Source organism: Xiphophorus maculatus, chromosome 15 (genome assembly GCF_002775205.1).
Source record: "Xiphophorus maculatus strain JP 163 A chromosome 15, X_maculatus-5.0-male, whole genome shotgun sequence".
NCBI classification, from domain to species: domain Eukaryota; kingdom Metazoa; phylum Chordata; class Actinopteri; order Cyprinodontiformes; family Poeciliidae; genus Xiphophorus; species Xiphophorus maculatus.
In genome coordinates, this window is record NC_036457.1 from 12,018,674 (window position 1) to 12,042,278 (window position 23,605).

The 23,605-nt window shown below is 39.6% G+C and overlaps 3 protein-coding genes across 5 annotated transcripts in view; 1 reads left to right on the forward strand and 2 right to left on the reverse strand.

The window, feature by feature from the left end:
• LOC102216916 (disheveled-associated activator of morphogenesis 1-like) overlaps window positions 1–1,652 on the forward strand; it is a 48,686-nt gene extending 47,034 nt beyond the window's left edge. For all 3 annotated transcript variants that reach the window (XM_023347744.1, XM_023347743.1, XM_023347745.1), the window contains one exon: window positions 341–1,652. In XM_023347744.1, coding sequence (XP_023203512.1) covers window positions 341–553 — 213 coding nt within the window. In that variant the 3' untranslated portion in view covers window positions 554–1,652. The remainder of the gene's footprint in view (window positions 1–340) is intronic.
• l3hypdh (trans-L-3-hydroxyproline dehydratase) lies at window positions 1,393–5,294 on the reverse strand. Its single transcript, XM_005800272.2, has 6 exons — window positions 5,112–5,294; window positions 3,752–4,236; window positions 3,487–3,656; window positions 3,203–3,325; window positions 2,855–2,992; window positions 1,393–2,113 (listed from the first exon to the last, which is right to left on the reverse strand). The coding sequence occupies exons 2-6, from the start codon at window positions 4,227–4,229 to the stop codon at window positions 1,988–1,990; spliced, it is 1,035 nt and encodes a 344-aa protein (XP_005800329.1). The 5' UTR covers window positions 4,230–4,236; window positions 5,112–5,294; the 3' UTR covers window positions 1,393–1,987.
• Window positions 5,295–5,494: 200 nt separating this feature from the next.
• On the reverse strand, window positions 5,495–22,460 carry LOC102217420 (potassium voltage-gated channel subfamily H member 5-like). The gene is made up of 12 exons (XM_014469209.2): window positions 22,345–22,460; window positions 20,985–21,108; window positions 19,696–19,802; window positions 19,469–19,597; window positions 18,328–18,443; window positions 17,844–18,236; window positions 17,181–17,273; window positions 16,117–16,546; window positions 11,363–11,562; window positions 10,565–10,817; window positions 9,626–9,822; window positions 5,495–8,608 (listed from the first exon to the last, which is right to left on the reverse strand). The coding sequence occupies exons 1-12, from the start codon at window positions 22,415–22,417 to the stop codon at window positions 7,520–7,522; spliced, it is 3,204 nt and encodes a 1,067-aa protein (XP_014324695.1). The 5' UTR covers window positions 22,418–22,460; the 3' UTR covers window positions 5,495–7,519.
• Window positions 22,461–23,605: the final 1,145 nt, after the last annotated feature.

Below are 23,605 nucleotides of genomic sequence, written 5' to 3' on the forward strand. Positions count from 1 at the left end.
TCTGCAAGGGTCAGTCATAGAGATTCAGTTTAAATCTTTAAAAGCCCCAGATTAACATGATTAAGAGAACACCAAGTTGCCGAATTGCTGCGCATAAACGGATATATTGGCAGCAATGTAATAATTGAAGGAAGAGAGGAGAAAAGAAACCTGTTCATCGAGTCAGCTGTTGCTAATTTAGTTTCAGCAGATGACTGAAAACAATTGAAACTGTTCTACAGGTTTTATGTGCAGGTAAACCAACACTTTATTAGATCTAAAGCAGTGCTGTGCTGGAAAGTTAAGGAGAATCCACTTAGAGAGATTTATAAATGAACTGCTTGTTCCTGTGTGTCACCAGCTGAAAGAACAGAGAGAGAAAGAACGCAAGGCCCGGAAAGCAAAAGCAAACGGAGAGGAAGACGGCGGCGAGTTTGATGACCTGGTGTCTGCGTTGCGGTCAGGCGAAGTGTTTGACAAGGATCTGTCCAAGATGAAACGCAACCGCAAACGGATCAACAACCAGAGCACGGACTCGAGCAGGGAGCGGCCAGTCACGAAGCTCAACATCTAAAACGTCCGTCCCCGCTCGCTTGTTTTTCCTCTTCAGTATCGGTTTGCCGTTGGGTCAAGCTGACCTCCACATTCCTCTGCACCTTCATCCACCACCACCCAGATAGGCCTAAATCATGACCTCGTTGCAGAGCCATGCACTACACAACACATTCAGTAACTTGTTTTTCTTTTTTTAAATCTTATTCTGTTAGATTGCCATACGAGAGGGGGCGGAAACCAAACGCTGATAAAACTTTGACCAAATCAGATCAGTTTGTTCAGACGAAGCTGGAGACCAGCCTCCCTCCAGGTGTGGGAGATGCTTGTGGTTGTTTGATAAGATCCTTTTTCGTGCTGCTTTTCTACATCAGAATCTATGCACAAACTGAAACGTGCAGCTTTTAGACTCATTCAGAGCCGGGAGACGCCATTTTGTACAGACTGGTTTCATAGATCGAAAGGTGGTCAGGTTCAGCTACCTGAGGTGTCCCAGACAGACTTGATGCTCTGCTGCTGCAGAAACATCACAGGACTGAGACTCTGTGTTATTGGGACACAAACTGAAAGTAATAGAGAAGCAGGGATTTTTCTATTCATTACTGACGGGGAGCATTCATTATATATATGTGTGTGTATATGTTTCATTTGAACATTCTCCTGTTAAGAGCTGGCCTTGACTGTGTTGGTTTTTCTTTGTTGGGTGGGGTACTCTCGCAACCTGCAGCCTCTCAACATGTGTGAACACTCATGTCATAAACAGCATATATCCAAATATAAGGGTGTGTGCTTGCACACACACACACACACACATAGAAATGTATGATTCTTATGCTAAATGCCATTTTAAGAACAGAAAACAATTCTTGAAATATATTTCCCTACCCATAATGAGAGTTGCCCCACTTTAATGTCTTTATTTGTACAAATTAAGTATGTTTTCAGCACACTGGCTGGATTTACACTGCATTTAAAAACCCACGTATAGGTAACTACGTATTTGAATTTCAGCTTTGTGAATCTATCCAGCGTCAAAACATCCCCACTCAAGTTTTATAATTTAAATACTGTCTTCCATTTGACCGGATATTAATAATAATAATAATAAATGGGAGAAATTACGTTTGCGTTTTGTGTTTATTCAACTTTTAACATTTGTTTTGGTTAAAAATCTGTAGCTGAACATCACACACCATATGAGCATCAATATCAAGTTGATATTGATGCTCATATCAACCTGACCTCTGGCTCCATCTACTGGTCGATTCACTGCATTTTCTAATTTACCCACAGGATTTAACTTTTTTCTTCTTTTTTTTTGCTAAATTGCTTTTTGTCACTTTATTTTAGTGATAAATCCAAACATTTGCTGCTTGTATCTTCTCGGTGCATGCCTGTAATATTCCAAACACTTTCACCATGAATGAAGTGAAATCCCCTTTGTCGACGACAACGTTCACTTCAGCAGAAACCCGTGGGTCAGCTCGTCTTGCGGCTCCTGGACGAAGCGTGAAACTCCGGTGTAGAAAGCACGGCCGGCTACTTCCACCACAACTGCCCTGAAGTCTCCGCATCTGGTCTCCTGAAGAGAAACGGAAACGTCAAGAGTTCACCTCGGACTGCTGGGGAAAAGGTTTGTGGGGGTCGACACAGGAGCCGACACCGGCTCATAAATCAGGTTAAAGCTCAGCTGAAGAGTCAGAACTGATGGTTTTACATAAAAATAAAGAGAGCTTAGTTTTGCTCATGTAGTGAACTTTTAGTCAAAGATGGTAAGAGCCAAAAATGAGGAAAAAAATTAAAAATGTGATTTTAGATCCATTTGAATCTGTCCAATGTTATATCAAGTTGCTGGTAACCTTTGGTTGGTGGGGACAGAAAGAGAGCTAAAATCTACCATATAGATTTTTTTCTTTATTTTTTTTTAATGTATTTTGGATTTATGTCAACTTTTTGCTAAAATCTACCATATAGATTTTTTTCTTTATTTTTTTTTAATGTATTTTGGATTTATGTCAACTTAAATATCTAGAACCAACGGACCATTTACAGCATTGATTTAGCGTGAATATTGTAGACAATTGTTTGCTTAAACATGAAACGGTTTAAGTTCTTAAAGTATTAATTTCGTTAAACTTTGTATAATCGTCTTTCCTCTTTACAACTATGCACTAAATTGGTTTTTGCCAACCACATAAAATGCTAATAGAATAAACTGACGATTGTGGTTATAATGTGACAAAATGTAGAATTGGTAAGAGGTTCTATGCAAAAGTGTGAATACTTTTGCATAGAACTGTATCTAGATCAAGATTTCTCATACCTCAACAGCTTTTCCTGTAAACTTGGATCCGGTGGCGCCACTCTGAAACGTCCTGGTCTGGTTCAGCTGGATGAGACCTTTGTGGTACTGAAGAGCAACTCGAGCTGTAACACCTGAACCAGTAGGGCTTCGGTCCACCTGGTGGGAGACGGGGGCAGCACAGATTATATGTTTAAGAATGTGTGTTTTAACTCACTGCAGAGGTGAGAGTTTAAATGTGATATTTGCAAAAACCATAGACTGGAGGGGTGGAGAATGGAAAAATAAGATGGGTGGACAGATTGGTGGATAGAAAAATGGATGATGTGAAGCTGGTTTTTCCAGATTGTGCAGGTACCCTGAACATACCTGAGCTTCGGCGAACACGCAGATGTTGGCGGTGGGCTCAGGTGAGAACTGGTCTCTGCCGTCTGTGAGGATGGTGCCGTAAAGGAACGCCAGGTCGTCGCTAACTGGATGGTGCAGCTTCACCTACCAAGGAGAAGAGAAAGAAGAAGGAGAGTGTGGACAGACAGGTATGTGGACAAGCTCGTAAATGGCATGCGCATGAAAAGAAAGCACTCTTTCTATTAACATCCCTGTGGCTGACCAGACTGTTTCCTTTTGAAGTTTAAAAGGAGAAAGTGTCCTACCTGGGATTTAATAGCTCTGGTCACCGCCGTTGCTGCGTCCACCAGATCCCTAGTCCTGGACTGCTTCACATCCAGACCAAACCTCTGTGCATCAACAAAGGCGTAAAAAGCTCCCCCGTAGCTGATGTCCACCGTCACCTCACCAAACCCCTCTACTGTCACCGTCACATCTGGTGTAAAGTCATTTATTCAGCCCTGTGGGATATAAAACCACCTGACCACAATTTGAGTGTAAATAAAAAAAAACAAAAAAACGACCTCCCACCTGTTGCAAAGGCAAACGCCGGCACACTCAGAAACCTCACCGCTCCTGTTTTACCAGCAGAATACTCCACAAAGGCCTTCACCAGCCCACAGGGGCAGTGGATGTTCACCTGCGTCTCCGGCGACCGCGGCTCCTTCACCAGCTTGTAGTCCACGGCGAAGCGACCCAGGGCGATGACGGCGTGTCCGCACATCGTGCTGTAGCCCTCGTTGTGCATGAACAGCACCCCCAGGTCGGCCTCGGGCGTCTCGCTGTCCACGATCAAGGCCCCGTACATGTCGTAGTGACCCCGGGGCTCGAACATCAGCACCTTCCTGAGGTGGTCCAGGTGCTCGCAGGCATACCTGCGCTTTGAGAGCACACTGTCACCTCTGACCTCTGGGTAGCCGGCGACAATGATGCGGAGAGGTTCCCCTCCTGTGTGCATGTCCACCACAGAGAGCTCGACTCCCTCATGAGGGGGAAGCTGCAGCTCCATCTCTGAACTGCTCAAAGAAATAAAAATGCACGTAAGGTTCCAGCATCATTTGGACCTGATAAAAGTTTAGTTCAATGCCTCCTCACACCGCAGGAGGAAGGAAAATAATACATGATGTCACCAAATAATAGATGTATGTACTGTAGTTTATCTCAGTGTAATTCCAGATGTTCTGTGAAACTTTCAGAGGTTTGAAAACAGTAGTGGACATACAGCATCCTGAAGACCAAGAGGCACATAGAGGCCAGCTGAAAGTTCTGAAGAAGTTTAAAACAAGGTTCAAATCTTGGAATATTGGCTTGTCTTGGAATAACATTCCAAGATTTGAACGTCCCACAAAGCCCCGTTTAGGAGTTTAGTTCAGATGAAAGTATATTTAGGACTTGGACACTCTGTACATTCTGTTTGAGCTTGAGCTGCTTTGCCAGAAGAATCTGTAAACATTTCCACCTCTAGATGTGCAAAGCTGGTGGACATTCACAGAAAAAACCTAAAGCTGTAATAGAAGCAAAAGGCAGCTTTAAAAAATGCAGACTAAACTTTTTGCTATTGCTATTTGTATCAAAGAATAGATTAAATGTAAAACATGCGTATTTTACATTGACTTTACTTAAATCCCAAACAACATTCATTAAAATTTTTCGTTGACCAAAAGTGAAAAGGTTAAGGGGAGTGAAGCCTTAATTATTCAGCGGGTGAGCAGGCATTACGGATTGGTCTGTTGCAGAAGCTTACATGCTTAGTTTTCATTTTTATTAAAAAGGCTGCTCAACAACAATAAAACCAAAGCAAGAAACAGCTTTAAAGTTGTAGTAGCGTCCAACAACACAGAAGCAGAGACAGTCACTTTAACATAAAAACAAAAAGGAGGAAAATGCTTACCTGATTTAAAAAAAAAAAAAAGAAGTTTCTTTGATTCTTGCAAAACTTTTTTATTCGTCTTCCAGTTATTTTGTTACCAACACAAAACGGACCAGAGGATGAAAAAAAAAGGATCAATAGCGCCACCTGTTGTTCTGGATGACTAAGAGAGGTTTCAGATGGGATGGTGTGGTCAAGTGTAGATGAACAAAAAAAAGATTTTAACACAAATAATAATCATAGCTGGGAGTGATACCCCAATGATATTTTTTTATAAATAAAATAACTGAAGGTGATCTGGGTTTTTAAAATAAATCTAATTAAACCTTTACAGTGAAAACAAATAATAAAAATAAACCTTAAGTGCTGGGTATGGGAAATAAAAATCAGACCACCGCATTTTATTTCACATTTAAAACGGGGAAAATTATACTTTTACACAGAAGATAACGAAGGAAGACATTTTTAATCAACTGCAATCTGAAATAAATAATAAAACTATGACCAACGATATTCTAGGCCATATTACAACCTTTCATATTTCCATGCATAGTTTTTTAAAAAATATATTAAGAAGAAAAAAATACTTTGTCCTAAGCCGCTGAAAAGTCCCAGTTTGCTGTGCTGAGAGTTTTAGCTGCTTGTCTTTAGCAAAAACAGAATTCAGAATTGTTTCTAACGTTCACGAGATAAAGATGTGCTACATAGAAGACTAAACAACAGATGGTGAGCAGGAATCTGTTTTCATTATTCATTTCACAGCTGACAGGTTCCCTCAGATGCATGCAAGGTCGCTAAATAGATCTAACATAGGACAGATGTACCAAATCGGCCTGCATGCTGACAACATCACAGCCCACACTAACTTAATCGGAAGTCACTTAAAACTAAATGCCAATTATTTAAATCATCTATCTGTAATAAGCATACCTGAGCAAGTTTAGTTGCATGTCAGAATAAATAGTGACTTTAATACAGTTCTGTTGCAATACCTAAATTATGCATTGCAATGCTGCAATCCTTTCTATGTGCACGGGTAAATCTGTTTGTTGAACACTTCAGTAGTTAAATGTGCAGATCATTAATATTTCTAATATACTGTATGTTTTTCACCCTTTAGATTTCCATGCTCTATTAGTCTGTGTCAGAACTTCTAAATTACACTAGTGTGGGAAAAAATAAAGGTCAACCCTAACCAGTACTTAGTTGTTTAACCTTGATCAGTGCACCTCGATGGGAGGCTATACTTTATAAGGCACATGCAGTTACCTGACTCCAGGGGTGGTAGCTTTAGGGAGGGATGAGGGGGCACTGGGGAGACATTAGACAAAGTGACTGATCCATTGTGCATGTGCAAATGTTGAGCCTGTTCCAATCTTACGGAGAGAACAAAGAGTTCGAGCTGCTCCCGTTTTCTCAGAGACACAAGCAGATGAACGACAAAAATCTGCACATTGACATTGGTAAAGTAAATAGTTCAAGAAGTCATGCTATGCTTTGGTTCTTTTGACATCTTCATCAAACTGGATTATAAACGGTCTCTGGCATGGTTTGCTCACAGCTTGTTCAAAGCAACTATGAAATAACTTCTTCTTTACAAAAAAGCCTTTTTTAATGGTGGACCACCGAAGGGGTCGTTGGGTGTCTTGGTCTCATCTTGAGAATGGTTTTCCTAATCTAGGATGTACACTTTTCAAACAACTTATGTTCTAGTTTTTTATTTTTTGATGCCAAGATCAAACAGTCTTATGTTAATAAAGTAACCAAATATATAGTCATGAGAAAAAGATTTCTCTGTTTCATGCCACTGGTGTCATTATTCCTTCTAATAACACTGTAAACACTCAATTAAGGTGGCATTTCCTCCTTCTAGCCACTCTTTATTATCTCTAACCAGGTCATGGTCCTTTGTACCAGTTTGGGGAGTGGTGGGTCTATTAGGGCTGGGTTTGTAAACATGCAAATCTGAGCACCCGACATTTGCAAAACTAAGCATCTTAAAATGAAATGGCGACATCGCCATCTATCAAACACTAACCATTGTTTTCTATAAAAGAAAGGAGTTTTTATGTTTTCTTATTATGTCCATTTTAACTAAAGTGATGGTTGACCATCCTTTTAAAAAAACACCGTCTCTGGAGTAACATGCATAAAAGCTGCAGAGCAGATTATGTGGTGCTTTAAAATGCATAAGAAGTTCCAACAATCAGCTGCATTTTTACTTGTTTTTTTGTTCATAATTTGTTTCTGTGCCTTTTTGGCATCACACTGCCATACAAAGTGCATACAATTCTGAGAAAAATCCCTGGGATTTGATGCATAGGTTACATGAAGTAATATTAGCATGCAGTCACGTTATTAGTGTTTAAAATGCCTTCCAGTCCAGCAGAAATATGCAGGTTGCTGATCAAAAATATACAGATGCTAAGTCACAAAGATTCCTCTTCTGCTTTCGGTGCCACGACCCTAGAGGCCATGACCATGTCGTGACTTTTTATTCTCGCCTTCGAAGAAGTCGGAGGCAGCGAGAGTCTCCTTTTGGACGACAGCAACCTGAGGACTTCGCTCACTTGCGACTCGAGGAGAGACAGTCGACTGCTCAGTTTCCTAATGTCTCCTTTCAGCTCCAGCTTGGCCTCGTGCAGCGTCGTCTGGAGCAGGGATTGTTCAGACACCGGCTGGAGGAAGGAGTGCCTCAGGGACACCTCTGTGTAAACCCCCAGGCTGTGCTCGAAGGGACTCCTGTCCAGTGGGCTCTTTTCCATTGGGCTCCGCTCAAAGGAGCTCCGGGAATCTCCAGCTCGGTCGATGCGCAGGTCACTCTTTGTGATGCCGCTGTCGCAGGAGTCGGTTTTGTGCAGGATGCTCGTTTCCTCTCCTGCGTCTCCTGCCGTGTTGCCGCCCTCCGTGCTCCCCGTCTGTCCTCCGCCTTCTGATTCCTGGGTCTTTTTAGAAGCTGCAGGCTCCTCTGAGGCCTGTGGTGCTTTCGGACACTCCTCCGCTTTCTGTGTGTCTTTTTCCTGCTCAACGGCAGGAAGCGCTGGTTCAGCAGATACAGCACTCTTGAATCTCGCCCACCCTCGCCCCCCTCTGCTGCTGGCTCCCCCTGCACCCGTCCCACCACTCTGTGCAGGTTTTAAACTCCTCTGACTAGGCCTCAACTCCATGGTTACTTGGGTGCATAACTGCTCTGACTTTGCAGAGTCATTGCACTCTTGGTGAGGAGAAGTTGTGCTGCCTCTCCTACTTCCACTTCCTGCTTCTGAGCGTGGCGTGGTGCCGTGCTCCTGTTGCTGATTGCAGGAGTTGGAGTCAGTGTGACGGTGGTGCTGCAGCTCCATCTGGATGCAGTTTTGGTCGGAGTAAGGGTGCGTCTCTCCTGGCACTTGAGAGTCTCTCTGCTGCCTGAACCTCTGGAACAACTTGCGAACAGGGTGATCCTCAGGAATGGAGAGCGCCACCTCACTCCTCTGCCGCTCCTGCTCTCTTTTCACGTCAGCGATCTTCCTGAAGATAACCTGCAGGGCAGAATTGAAAGCAGTCAACAAAGGCAATCTGTGAGCATTAATATGCATTTTGACAGATGCAGCTATGACGAGAAATTGAGTCCAAGATTAATCCAATTATTTTATTTTGTAAAGTATTATATATTTAGAAAATATAAATTTTTTTTTTTTTTACAAATCCAAATATGTAGTATTCAGCAACGCCTTTTCTATAGCCAGTCTTGTCTCCAGGTCGTCTTTGTGGAGCATAAAACTAACAGTCACCCCATATACTGTATCTGAGTGGTTTGTCTTTGCAGCTCTTCTGGAGTTACTATAGGCCTCTTAGGTTCTTCCATAAATCTGATGTCAGCTACTTATTTCTACTGAGCACCATGTACTGTTTTCTTACTGAGTAAAGGATCTAAATTACTTGGGGGTCACTTCCTTTCTCTATTTATTTTTCATGCTACATCTTACAGGATTTTTCTTTTTTTTTTTTTTTGTGAATCAGCAGGTTTTGTCCTCACAAAACCAAGCTAAACACATCTAAAAGGTTTATGGGTAAAAGTTAAGTCCGTGCAAACAACAACATCAACAACAAAAAAAGCGCTTAAAGCACCTTGAATTAATAATATATGATATAAAATCTATATAATACAATCAAAGTGTCATGAATCTTTTAACATGCAGCTATTTGTTTGGATTCAGAGCTGCTTCACTGTGCCTGGAACTCGATGTTATTTTGATTTGTCTGCTTTTGACTTGTTATGAAATAGCTCCTTGATGTATTCATGACTGAATTGTCTCAAAATGTTTCAGAAGCCTCCATATAAGCAGAGACCTGAATCGACTTTGTTAAGGAAAAGTCCATGAATAATTCATGACATGTTGATTAAACAGGGTTTAATCAGGATCATCTGAGCAACTTACCCTAAAGATCAGAAAGTAAAACATCTTACATGTACTAGGATCTTAGTAGAATAAATAGTGCAAGGTGAGTCTGGAAAAACCAGTGCTTCCTGTGCCATGTTTTTTTTTTTTTATTACCCGTTTTCGTAGGTTACAGGTCAAGATGAGATTGCGGGAGAAGGAGTTGGCAAATGCGGTGTAAAAGTCCAGCACCCTCATCAGAGCTTCTCTCCTGATGACGTGCAGGTCGCAGTAGGTCAGCGCTCGCACATTGGCGCAGGCCCGGGCCGGCGTGGTCTCCTTCCAGAAGACGTCTCCGAACACGTCCCCTTTACCTGGACGGATCCAGACATAGTCAGTTTACAAGTAAAAAGACAAAACATGTTTTCATGTGAAACAATGTTTTCTCGTCTCCAAAATTAACTATGTAGCACCTTGCAGAAAGCGACATATATTTGTATATATTGAAGTGCCTGTTGTGATAGAAATGGCATGAAAAAAGAATCTTTATAATTCCGTATCGAAAATAAGATGGTAGCTCTGGAGGAGCTGTACAGATCCACAGCTCAGGGGGGAGAATCTGTAGAAAGCAAAATTATTATTAATAAACTTCACAAACCTAGCCTTTATGAAAAAATGGGTGAATGAAAGTCATCGCTGAAAGAAAACTGCAAGAAATTTAAAGTTTGCCCCAAGTCATGTACAGAATTCAGTAATTCAGTCTTGACCAATGTGATTCAGTTTGACCTATATTGGTAGTTTCTAGGTGAGTATGGTGCTTACATTCTCCTAAAAGACTTGAAGCTGAAATTGCAGCAAGATATGGTGAATCAAGGAGGTAGGGCATACATGCACGCCACACTTTTCAGATTTCTATTTTATTTTCCTCCTACTTCGTCAAACTTAATTGTTTATGCAACATGTCAAAGAGTGGTGAAGCTCAGTGGAAGTATTCGTTAACGGCAAGATCAAAAGTGGATGTTTACTGGTGTTAAATATGACATAATGAAATCTCTAAGTTTGTAATTTCAACATAGGTCCAAATAAAACCCAGCATGGAGTTCGTCAACAAATTACCGAGTATTGCGATGACCTCGTCGTCCTGGATGACTTCAAGGGAGCCGGAGACAACAAAGCAGAGCGTGTCGACGCTTTCTCCGATGTGGAAGATGAGGTCTCCCGGCGCGCAGTGCGTCGTCTGAAACTCCACGGCCAGGGAGCGTAAGCAGCCGTCGCTCGCCAGACGAAACGCCGGATGGTCGTTGAACACCTGCCTGTTGAGGTGCACACAGATGTCGGCACGCATGTCTTTAGGACAGATGGAGAGGACCTTTGGGAGAGATGGAGAAAAAAAGGACAGTTGTTAAAATAAGGGTGTAACCCTGTGAAACCCTTACAGGGTTTCACATTTTTTACAGGTAAAATGTTTAAGGAAGGAGAACGCCACCAAGCCAGAGCTGCAGGACATTAGAGTACTTTTAAATGCACGTAGTTCTGCTTTTTAAATCTCTTTATAAATGTAGCACACTTATTTATTTTACCTGATAACAAACGGAAAATTATGCTTATATAATAATATATAATACACAGACTATAGCACTTCAATAATTAACAAAATCCTCATTAATAAGAGATATAGTACGTGCAAGCATTTAGGCATAATTGATTTTTTATGCAAATAAAAAGACAACCTATAGGTACATTTTGGGAGAGAGGAAGAGAAAAGATGATGTTAACAGTTTGTATTGATTTTTTTTTTTTGCTTCTTGTTGACTCAGCTTTGAATAGACATACCATTTTTTCTTTTTTTTTTTTTTTTGCTGCCTAAAAGGATTAAATAGTTGCTGTCGGTGCTGTGAGTGTCGGCCTGGGTACCTTATCTGTGTCGATGCCTTTAGACATGGCCCAGGTGGAGACGATGAAGTCCATGACCCGCTCGCTCAGACCTTTGGGAACCTGATAAAGCTTGAGGAAGTCGCGCACATTGTTGAGCATCTCATGGTATCGGTTTGTGTTGGTGTACATCTGCTGGAAGATGGTGGTCACGTTTCCAAAGATGGTGGCATAGAGCAGCGCTGAGAGGGAAAACAAGGGAAAATCAATGCACACATCACTGCTAGGGAATGAGTTCTCATCAGGTTTTTAAAAGAAACGGGTGTCTCTGCCACAGCTAATTTTGTACCACAGAGAAACACAAGATCACGATCTAAGAGGGTACAAGTACTAGGATACACCAAACATTTGAAGGGAAAGTATACATTTAAAATATACTCCTGTTACATTTACTTCATACTTCTAAATGAATAAATGCACTTGAATTAAACCCTGGATTTTACATCGTTTCAGTCAGAGATTATGCTGCGGCAATGAAACGTATATTTAAGAGCTTTTTAGAAATATTTACCAGTTGACAAAAAATGTGTGGCATGTCAGCTAAACAATTCTTTCATCTCATGTTAACAAAAAAACTGTTTTTCAATTCTTTACACTTCATAGTTATCTCTTTTACTCTTATAGCAATCATTTTGTGCACATTTTACCAGAAAATTTGAAACTGCATTACCAGACGCATAAACCCAGTGAGTGCTGCATTAAGTCTTTATGATATAATTTCCACTGAACGTTTCTTCGGTGAAGAGTGCTGCGCTGCTGTGACCTAAAAGAGTCAGTCAGTATCTCATATAGTGACGTTTTACCCACTCAAGGAGAAAACTTTCCACTCATCACAGCAGGAGCACAGAGGTTAGGATGCATATCTTTCGTGAAGGCTCATTGTCCACTTCCTTCCCCGTGGCCTGCAGGCAACTCTCCCTCTCTGCAATTGTTCCCGTGGTTAATAATCGTATCTGTAGCAGGAACTTCATCAGCTGCAACTGAAGCGGACATGGCGTTGTTTTTGGACGGGGTCCTAGTCCGATCGGGCCACCAACAGAGCAATGGGTGTGAAGTGTGGGATGCACAAACCTCGGAGTGTGGCTGTCACTTTCTGAGTCCTCACTGGTTTTGCTGCATCACTTTTCATGCTGTTTTACTGGAGTTGTTTAAAGGTTAAAGGTACAGCGATGCTACTCAATGGATGGTGAAATTAAAGTGAGCAGTTGCTGACACCAGTTTATGTTGCAATTTTTCTCAGTCTCTTTGGTGGATCTTTCTAATATGGGTCTAATGTCACTCCAACCTCTGCAAGATTTAGTCTCTGTGCTTCTTAGGAGCAGTTTATGATTCCTTACAACAAATTGCAAATCCTTTTGGACTTGCATCAAACACTTCCATACAATTATCTTCTGTTTTATAAAATTAAATTTTTTTTTTATGTCACGTCAGTCAAAAAGAACTACACTTATGGATGATAAACAGTCATTCACTCTAAAACTAGTAGTCTTCATTGCTTGGGTCATTATAGTAGCTGTCAAAAGCCGTCAATTTTATGCTTTTCTCCATCATTCTTTCCTCAGTACTTATCCCAAATTCAATTAGATTTTCTCTTAGTTAAACCTCAATTTTCACTGATTATACTATTTAACATAGTATAATTGTTAATGTTGTGCACAGCTTTGGTCAACGGGTCTTTCTTATGTTTGCTTTAAATACATGTATATTTTGCATCTGCAAAATGCTGTGACCAAATTAGAAACGCAAGGAACATATGCAGTAAAAATGCAGTAAAAATGACACATTTCAGTGCCTGATGTTCATTTCCCTCACTGTAGATTGGAGACATTATGTAGATTTCAAATGTCTGCTCAAATAGTCCGTAGCACTGTGTTGAGGGTTTTCAGCAAGTGTCACCAAGATCTGACTTTTCTTGCATGGGGACGCACTTTTAGATGAAAACATAACAAAGCCGTCTGACTGCCTCGTTCATAAACAATACTGTCAGGGCTTTTCATTTTGATGACACTTGGCATTTTCATTGACAAGAATGCTGGCTTTTGAGGAGTGAAGCATCTATTTTGAGCAAGTGACACACTCTTGCAGATAAATGTGGACGCTGGTGACGGTGAGAATGATATCACCTCATTTCTGTAAGCGAACCAAATACTCATAGAGTTGCATAAGCAAAGAAATAAAACGTATAGAGCGGCGTATATGCTGAGTTGGATACGAGTGATGTTACGCAACAGCACAGAACATGATCTGTGGTGTGATGAACTGCATCCGCTTCATGCTGGTCTAAAGGTTTGAGGTCAGCTCTGTGAAAAAAAAAATAGCTGTTGTTTTTGATCACAGGAGAGACTTGCAAAATAAAATCTGATTTAATTCCTTGTTTGAAAGTAGTTTGAAAAAGATTAATATGAGAAACTTAGCACAGAGACAATGGTTTTGTTTGAGATGGAGGAACCTTCAGACAGACAGGCTGTGATGGGCGCTGAACATGTCACTTCTTATTATCAACAAAATGATTCTTAAAAACTCAACTGGGGTTTAAAGCTCCAGTGAAAGAGAAGAATCCTGTAATTCTCTTTGTTGAAATAAGATCTTTTAAAATTTGTGGAAATTTTTGTCAGGTTAGTATAACTATATATATATATATATATTTTTTTTTTTTACTTATTCTTAAAGCTTTGCACATTTGTGTCACTTATTTTCAACAAGCACGCCTCAGTGTTTATGCATAAGCTGATTTCAACTGCAGATCAATATATATAGGTTAAATAAAACAATCTGAGCACATAGTTCATGTAGTTTAGGCATAAATTATCCACATGGTGACAAGGTGATTGTAAGAAGATATACAACCTTCCCTGTCTAACATATGCACCATATGTTGCTTTACTGACAGCTGTTACGTAGCCAGCAGGACTGCAGAGAGCACACTGCCGTGTGCAAGCAAGTGTGTCCAGACTGTTTAATCTCTTTTTAAGATTCTGCTCACTCATTATGAATGGGTGAGTGCGTGAATGGGATAAAAACAGCATCAACGAATGCACGTTTGAAACCAGACGTTTACGTGCATCCATCATGAGCATGTAATAGCATGTTAAGTTTGGCCTTTAGCTGATGATTTTCAACCATTTTTCCAGGTAATTTAAGAAGAAAAAAGAGGCTTTTGTTTGAATTTGTTGCGGATTTTTCTTTAAACAAACCAGGATTAAAATTACTGTTACAGTCTAAGCACACAAATCCCTAACTTTCTTTAGCAAGTTGTAGAGAAACTAGACACTTTTTGTAGCCAAAAATGAAGGTTCTGGCATCATTTTTGGCGGATATTTGAACTTTATTCTTGTGGGAATAGAATTTAAATTAGTTGATTTCCTGCCGCAGACCTGATTTTTTTAAAGTCTAGTCCACAAATTTTTAATTGATCTGAGTCTGAGTCTTTGGAGAGACTATCCAGGAAGCTTTCAAACATGTGCTCAGGATCACTGCTGGAACACACACTTCCAGTCATATTCAATAAATTACAGTCTTGTTTGTCAGATCAAAAGTGCCTTTGAAAATTATTATCTTTAAGTCGGTATTAAAATAAAATTTTTAATTAAGCCCACATTTCCACTTTTATAAATAGAATTTTCTTTATTGGTCTGATGTAATATTCTAATTTTAAATGTTTTCATTAGCATCATAAAGGCTTTAAAACTCCAAACACTGTGTAATTAATCTATTCAATGTGATAAATTCCTGAAATGACTGGACTTATTCTAACTTATTGAATAGGTCTGTGTATCTAAATTTAAAACATCTCACACAAACTGGCACCCAGAGATGAAAAGAAATGGATTAGGATGTTCAGGAACAACCCAGGTACCATCAGGTTTCAAGCCTATAAATAAGTGGAAACTGCCAGGAAGCCAGGCTCACGCTTTAACAAGACAGATATTGAACAATTTGAGCTATTTTGAAGAAGGTCAGGGTAAGGCTTTCACACCGCAAAACTTAATGCATGGTGGCAGCAGCGTCATGCTTTTGGGACTGTTTTGCTCTAAGATGCATTGCTACAATATATAAAGATAGTAAGATAATGAAGGAGGGCTGAATCCAGATTCTTAAACTTTACCACAAAGCAACAGCTAGACAGGAAGCCAGAGGACTGTTGGCCAGAAAATCAACCAACTGAAAGGAGCGTTACTACTTAGGGTTGAATTATTGGTTAAATATCCAGCCAAAAGAATGTCAGATGTTTGCTACTGTCTATGAAAGCATGTACAATTTGATACACATTTAAGATATTTGATATCTTAACCAAATGTTATGTTTGTATATTTGAGCCTGTGAGGATGAGAGAAACAGTTCATGATGAGGATGGCTACAAACAACTGAGTTGTATGCTTTGTGTTTTTCTAAATGTTTATCATTTTTCTAAATGAAATATCTGCAGATGTTGTTTCTAGATTCCTCCTCTGACGAGTTTAAACATTTTGTCTCTGCCTCTGCTGACTGTTTATAGATGCACAACGTTATATCACCCATTAATTCCTTGACGTCGTCTCACTATCTCCACTTACAGTCACTCAGATCAAGCTACGGTAATGATGGTACTGTAAGACCATTGCGTAACATCAGACCTATTAGATTTAGTTCCACTTCAGTTGATGCGTTACGTCCCATAACGATCTATATGAAGGAGTAAATATATTCCAGAGGAATTTCTGCAAACTTTAAAAGACTGTGGATAAATGAGTACTTACAGCCCACCATCATCATAGCCACGGAGAAAATCTTCTCTCCATCTGTTGTTGGCGCAATATTGCCAAATCCAATGGTGGTGAGACTCGTCATGGTGAAATAGAGAGAGGAAACGTACAGGGTGTCTTTGCCGGGACCGCCTTCCCAGCGACCCGTGCCGCTGGCGTTGTACCGGTAAGGCTTTCCGATGCTCAGGGCCAGCTGGTAGAGCCAGCTGTCCGTCTTGATGCTGTTGGTGGTCTCGTCGATGACCTCGTAATCCCCGATGCTGTACCAGATGCAGGCGAGCCAGTGGGCCACCAGGCCAAAGACACACACCAGGAGGACCAGGACGGCCGCCCCGTACTCCAGGTAGTGATCCAGCTTCCGGGCCACTCGGCCCAAGCGCAGCAGGCGGATCACCTTCAGGGAGCTGAAAAGGCTGCTGAGACCCTGCAGGGCAAAAACACACATTATTCTAAAGGTTTGATCTGTTCTGGAGAGAAGAAAATGAATGTCCTCTTTAATTTACGGTGAGGCCTTGCCTTGTTTTCTTTAATAAATCACTTTATTCAAGATATTAAATTATTTACAGAAACTGTAAACCCAAAAGAAGCAAATTTTGCACATCAGCGTTTAAAAATGAGTTATCAAACAGAAACCTATTATCACATCTGGCAAACAGGGAGCAACAGCTGTTAATGTAGCCACCTGGTGAATATAAGCCCAATATTGACCCTTTAGTTAGCTCTGTTTAGCGTCCATCAACACCAGTTGGCAAAACATATATGCTTCTTTCATCCAGTCTGCCAACATAAATGGCTGAGTCACTCATCTGTTCCTGCTGTCTCATTCTTCTCATATGTTTTTAAATAACACACAAGTGTTTCTGGCCTAACAGTGAGCAGTAGGTTCTGTATAAAGAAGAAGAAAATGTTTAAACTTTTTCCTCATTCAAGGTAAAAATATTAACCATCCCATGTAACTGCAACAGCTGATTTGGTAAAAAGTCTTTCTTGCTTTAACAACAAAAATTATGAGCTTTTTAATGCAAGTCTGGAAACTGGAACTGGAAAAAAGGACTTACTGGAAGAACAGAGTCCTCTGCGCGAGTTGTGTTTCTGTGGAAATTTGAAAAGTCACGGAGATGACTTGCTGGGGAGGCATGAGGAGTGACGTCCTACAACAGAAAATAATAAATAAAATATGTATAAATATCCATGACGAGATTATCTTAGAAAGAATAATTAAACATTAAAATTCTCCAGCAAACAACCGCAACAGCAATTTTCCTTTGATTAGAAAGCTAATATCCATGCTTTAAAGCTAACGAAATACATTTTTAGAACTTTGCACTTCTCAATATATTTTTCTTGAATATTTTTCTTTTGTAAATATTTGACTTTTTAAAATGTTGTCTTAAACTCTTTAACGTTCTGAAAGGCTTTGAAAATAAAATTTAAAAATATATACTAAATAAAATGTATAACTAAAACATTTGCTTTGTAAAATCAAAGCTCCATATTATTATGAAAATTTTATCATTAAAACTGAATTTAAAAAATTCAATACTCCGTGTAAAATTTCCAATCTCTAAGCAGGTAAGACTACCTGAGCTGACCCTTGAACTCTGATATCTGACTCGGTAAACCAGGTCATTTACTTTTCAAACCTGACTTAAAATTCAATATGGCTGCTTAAAACATGGTAAAAGCCGTGATAATAGGCTGTTTACTGCTTCAGAAGTTACCTCCTCTACATTTTCAAAGGCATTGATGATGTCGTAGGGCAGACAAGACAGCAGGTCGATGACGAACCACGTCTTCAGGTAATTCATCCGGATCAGCTTTGCGTCCGAGATGACTTCTCCAGCCGGACCTACAAAGGTAGTGTGGAAGTTGAGCACAATGTCGATCAGGAAGATGACGTCGACCACGCTGTCCACCACCAGCCAGGCCAGGTTGTTGTGCTTGGTCCTGAAGGAAACGTTGTAGGGAACCATGATGGCCGTGTAGAACGTGAGGATGAGGATGACCCAGTCCCATGTGGTCTTAAAGGTGCAGTAGTGGAGGATGATGTGTGGAGGGGTCTTGGGCGCTTCTTGTTTATACTGAGGGAGGATGTCTGAACCCAACTGGAGAGCCTGTTATTGAGAGGAAGCACAGGATCATGTGTTAAATGAAGGTGATGCAGAATTATTTTCTCACGTTTTCAAGTGGGATTTTTCTGCTCACCTCAACCAGTCGGGAAGGCTTGTGGCTGACCTCAGGCTTGTTCAGAGGCGCTAACTGCTGCACCAGGTTACGATTGTTGGTGAGTGCCCTTGTGAGCCTGGCAAATTTGGTCCAACCTAAGGAATAAGAGTTTCATCAAGGCAAATGTACTTGAACATGTTCTCATTTTGTCAAGTTACAATCTTATTAGATTTTATTAGACAGACAGAAAGATTAATTTGCATTTATATTCATAATGGCTGCTCAGATGCCTTTAAATAAAATCCAGCTGCCTTCACCTGATCAGTAAATAGAATTCATCTGTGAGTTCTGTAATATCAATATCAATAAAGCTGTTCAGGGAAGGCCTCGAACGTTCGTTTGGTTTTTTTACCTTGCTGAACTAATAGAACAAATAATACCCCAAATGTCAAACATCTCAGGGAGCCAAATTCAATATGAAGTTACTATTATTCTAAAAATGAAAAAGTATATACCTGCAAACCTACCAAGATGTTATAGAACTGAGTGATTTCACACACACAAAAGGAACAAGAAAATATGTCTTATAACCGTGATGTTACCTGCAAAGATCTTCAACATGAGAATTACAATAATGTCACAAGAACCGTGTAAAATTGTTGTTTGAGAGAACAGGAAATAGAACATTGTTTTGTTTATAAAACTGTGATTCAATGAGGCTTAATGAAATACAACCAAAAGGGGAAAAAACATTTTGACAGAAATAAATCACTGAATAAGGGATTCCAAATCCACTTTTACAGGCTAACATTGAGGATGTTCTGAACCTTACTGGAGAGGACTGCATTCTGGCTAAACCTGCTCTTGTTTTGGGTTGTTGCTGTAAAACCTCTCGACAGTATGTTCACATTGTTTTCTTTCTTTTAGCTGCTTGATAAGCACGCTTCCTCCTCTTGGAAATGGCCCTGCGGAGACCCTGAAAAACCCACTGTTCACTGACCTGAACACGCAACACCTGGCCAGTTCTGTACTAAACACCAGGAGAAAAACGCCAGCGAAGTCACCCAAGTGTGATCAAGAGGTCTGAATGGACTTTGTTTTCTGTCTTTCATTCAAGTAGTTGTGTTGTTTAACTATGTTTTGTTAAAGCAAAACGAGGTAAAACCCCATTTGGCCTCACCTCTGGCTGAATCATCTTCTATTGGCTGTTTAAAAAGTGTAATGTCTCTGAAGGTGCATAGGAAAAGCACCACCTTGTCATTTTCATTCCTGATCGGTGCGATCTGCATGTAAAGCCATATTGGTGTTCCTGTTGGGGAGCAAAACAGAAAGAAAGAACTGCTTTGTGAGATGAGTAAATATGAGTTAATTGTGATTTTGTTTTTAAGCAAACATGTTCAGACTCACTGTTTTTTGTGTATAGAAGCACCTCATGGAAATTGGACTCGTGGCTGTCAAATGTTTGCCTTATTTTGTCTATAGTCTTTTTGTCAGTCAGGTCACCGTACATGAAGCTGCAGGAAAGGAAAGAGAGAGAAAATTTAAAAGGGACAATTTTTTAATAAAACAACATTTTCAACATTTATAATTGCGAGGTTTGGTTGTCAATCATACATCATCGAAAGGATTTAAGTAAATTTAAGTTGAATATCAGACTGTTTTCTTTCCTGCCTTACTCATAAATATACTTGATTTGGCTGGTAGGAGGAAGCTGTAATATTAATGTCATGCATGAACAAGGCCTCCCTCTGAGATTCAAACATAGGACCATGCAGCCATATGAGTTCTACATGACCTAAACTAAACAAAACATTTATATCAATCACAACCAAGATCAGAAAAAAAAACATTATTTAAATCTGTGCACTTTATCGGAAAATAAATGTGCAAATCATTCCCAGCTTCTGGATCCAGATATTTATTTTATAGTTTATTTTGTTTAATGGGTTTAGTTGTGATTTTTATAAAGGTTTTTAGCATTCACATCTGCATACGTTATAGGTTTTCTGTTGGAATATTGCTTTTTTTCTTATTCAGTTTCCTAGTTTAGTTCGGACATGATTCATCATCATAATACCTTTCCTCTGTCTGTGGCTTATGGTCAAACTGCAGTGTTGTATTTTCAGCAGTACCTTTTGTTTCTTTAAAATAAATTTGACTTTTTTGTGATCCTGGTTGCATACGGTGATTTGGTCTTGACTCAAACACGTTTCATCTTTAATCACATGGCCAAATAGTCACTATTTTTACTCTAAAACAGTACAAGCCCTATTTTGGGTAAATAAACTTCTCTGTTGTAAAAACCAATATCTGTTTTTTATATCTTTATTCGCTAAAGTGGTAAGGAAACACCTTGTGTTTGATGTAAAATTATGATTCAGAGCTACAAATTAAGTTACTCTATTTGTTCTAGAGCTGGATTTGGATCTGTAAAAGTGCAGTGGATTTAGCTGTAAACTTTAAGCTTAATTATCACTTTTCATGCTTCTAATCGTTTGATTAACTTGGCAATTGAGATTAATAAAGAAAAACCAACCTGGCTGTAGAAACTCAGATCCTAAAAAGTTTTTCGACCCTAACATCAATCAAAACATGAGAACTTATTCTTGGGGGAGATGAAAACTTAAAGATATATAGTACAGCCCGTCCACTCCAGCTTGACATTCAGCTTCATTAAAGCACAGATGGTGTCTTACTTGCATGTGCTGCTCTTGTGCATGACCTCAGCTCTGTGGTAACCGGACAGCTTGCAGAATCCATCGTTGCTGTACACAACTGGCCAATCTAGGATCTGCGCATTCCCCAAAAGGAAACTGGTTTCTGACAGAGTAGTAGAAAAATAATAATAATTAGGACTGAACATCCAGACCACTCCATCCAGCACTGACACGTCAAATTACTCCACCTGACATACTTAATGGCGATAAGAGGCCATTCATGTCTACAGAAAGCCTAATCTGAAGCATCAGTGAGCAGAAATATTTGCTGATAAAAGGCTTATGTTCCAGCCTTAATGCAAATTAAATATTGATGGCCAGCCTAAAGGTTTCCCAGCCATGTAACAGTTAAAACACAGACTGCAGAATAGAGAAGTAAAGATGGTAGAGATAGAGCACAAAAGATTTCTAATATCTGACAAAGACCTCCACGTTTAAGGTGTTGAATTAACTAGTACTAGAATAAACACATGCTCTGCCAGCTTAACTGATGAGATCTACATTTCTATTTGCAACTAACCTAATGAGAGATACAAACAAATACAGTTATGACACAGAAGGCATGTATAATAAAAAGGTTCACATGCATCATCCAGAGACTCCCATGAAGACTGTATCTGCCATGGGATGTTGCAACAGCAGAATCATTAAAAAAGCATTACCGTAAGACATTGCTCGACTGAGGTGAACAAGTAGAGGCTATATGGCATAAATCACATTAACAATCCCTTAAGTGGAGAGAAAGAAGCACTACTTTAAAAATGGCTGCAAGTTGAGTCTGGCAGGGCATGTTTTCGTATGTGCTCAGTGACTGTGGGGCGCTTATCTAAAAGAAACATAAATAAATAACAAAGGAAATTTGCCTTGATGCTTTTATGGTGCTTATTTACCATGCCTTTAAGTTTTACATTTTTAAATTTTCTATCTTAATTATGAATAGTCAAAAAGAAACCAAATAACAATTAAGCAACCGGTGGAGTATAACTTATTTCTATAGCTTACACTTGTATATCAGGAGCAAGGCTTTAACGTAGACAATACAAATAGAGAGTGTTTACTGGTTTTATTTCACTGATTTCATCCGGTGAGTTTGAACACCAGAGGTGGGTTATTACATAATTAATCAGAGCGCATAAAAGTCAGGATCCGGAGAAAGAAATGTAACCGCTTAACTCACGAAAGAAAGGTTTTTGTCCCCCTGAGAAACATTAAAACATACTTCAATATCATAGCACCTAACACGCAACAAAACAATAAAAAGAAGATGCAATAGAATTTTAGAAAAAATGAAAAGAACAGCACTTTTATGTATTTCCCCGCTTTTAAGTATAAAACTCACCGCTCGAGCGCCTGACGATGTTTTCCAGGAAAGTGTTTTGCGGAGCCACCAGACCCCTCTTGCCTCCATGCATGGTGGAGGGATCCGGGCAGAGACTCGCTGATGCGCCGAGGTGGTGGTGCTGGTACCCACAGCCAGTCTCCGCAGACCGCCCCGTAGCAACTCACACTACCCACGGTCAAGCACATCGCAGAGGACACAGCACATCCGGTGGACAGTTTAAAAAAAAATAAAAACTCCCATCCTAAAATGAAAAAAGTGTCCGCAAGCAAACTGAATCAAAGGTTTAACTGGATTAAGTTATCCTGTATCCACTAATTAATGGCCTGTTTTCAGACAAATAGCTTGAAAAAAAATCACTATTTTATATAATAGGGTTTGTAAATAATATGCTATATAATGCTCACTGGTTCATAAGCTGTTATCATCTTCTTACACAAATGCAGACTTTTTCCCCCAAGATATAGCAGATAGAATCTCTCAAAAACAGATTAATATAGGTAATAAAATATAATCTGACCTGATCTGTGTACAGATTCGTGTGTTTTGAACATCCAACACCACACCAGTAATATTGGCTAGCAATAAAAATAATAATGATGCAAATGATAGTAGGAATAGTTTTATTTTGAAGGTTTCTCCACTTGTTTTCCGGCTCTTTCCGAGTGCACTGTTTGATTCTTTTCTCTTGCATTTAACAGAAGCATTTTTTTTCTCTTCCACAAGAACATATATTTTTGTAGCTATGGAGATAACATAATAAGAAAGTAAAAGAGTATATAAAACGACATGGTTTTGTATATGTAAAAATATATTTAGAGCCTTTAAAAAATAATTGACTAAAAAGAGAAAACTCAAAGCATGCATTACATAAAGAAAACAATTGTTTGATATAAAAAGGATAATTAAACAAATGACATACATATTAGTTGGGGGGGAAATCTATAGCTTTTACTTGTTTTAGTGAACATGTCAATGTACTTTGCACTCATTTCTCATTGTAGAGTATATGGTAAGCATAAGGATTTTTGTTGTGGAAGTGGGAGGTCAGACACCCACACACCACCTCTCCCGCATGACCCCTCACACACTCCCACACACACACATGCAGCGCACAAGGCATTTATGTTGTGAAACCTCTGACTATACAGATTTATGGACTGAGGAGATAGCTATGAGTACATTTTCCAATTTCAAACTTTGAAATGTAGAATTCTAAGTTAAAATAAAATGCCTAATTACACCACATCCTTCAATTGAC

What these genes read in the sequence shown, in the direction of transcription:
- l3hypdh (XM_005800272.2), bottom strand. Translation starts at nt 4,229, where the DNA reads ATGGAGCTGCAGCTTCCCCCTCATGAGGGAGTCGAGCTCTCTGTGGTG. An exon ending in CCAGAGCTATTAAATCCCAG is followed by an intron (nt 3,326 to 3,486) that starts GTAGGACACTTT and finishes TCTCCTTGGTAG; the next exon opens with GTGAAGCTGCACCATCCAGT. An exon ending in GCGTGTTCGCCGAAGCTCAG is followed by an intron (nt 2,993 to 3,202) that starts GTATGTTCAGGG and finishes GTCTCCCACCAG; the next exon opens with GTGGACCGAAGCCCTACTGG.
- LOC102217420 (XM_014469209.2), bottom strand. Translation starts at nt 22,417, where the DNA reads ATGCATGGAGGCAAGAGGGGTCTGGTGGCTCCGCAAAACACTTTCCTG. An exon ending in CATCGTCAGGCGCTCGAGCG is followed by an intron (nt 21,109 to 22,344) that starts GTGAGTTTTATA and finishes CTACTCTGTCAG; the next exon opens with AAACCAGTTTCCTTTTGGGG. An exon ending in CAGAGGACTCTGTTCTTCCA is followed by an intron (nt 16,547 to 17,180) that starts GTAAGTCCTTTT and finishes TTTGCCCTGCAG; the next exon opens with GGTCTCAGCAGCCTTTTCAG.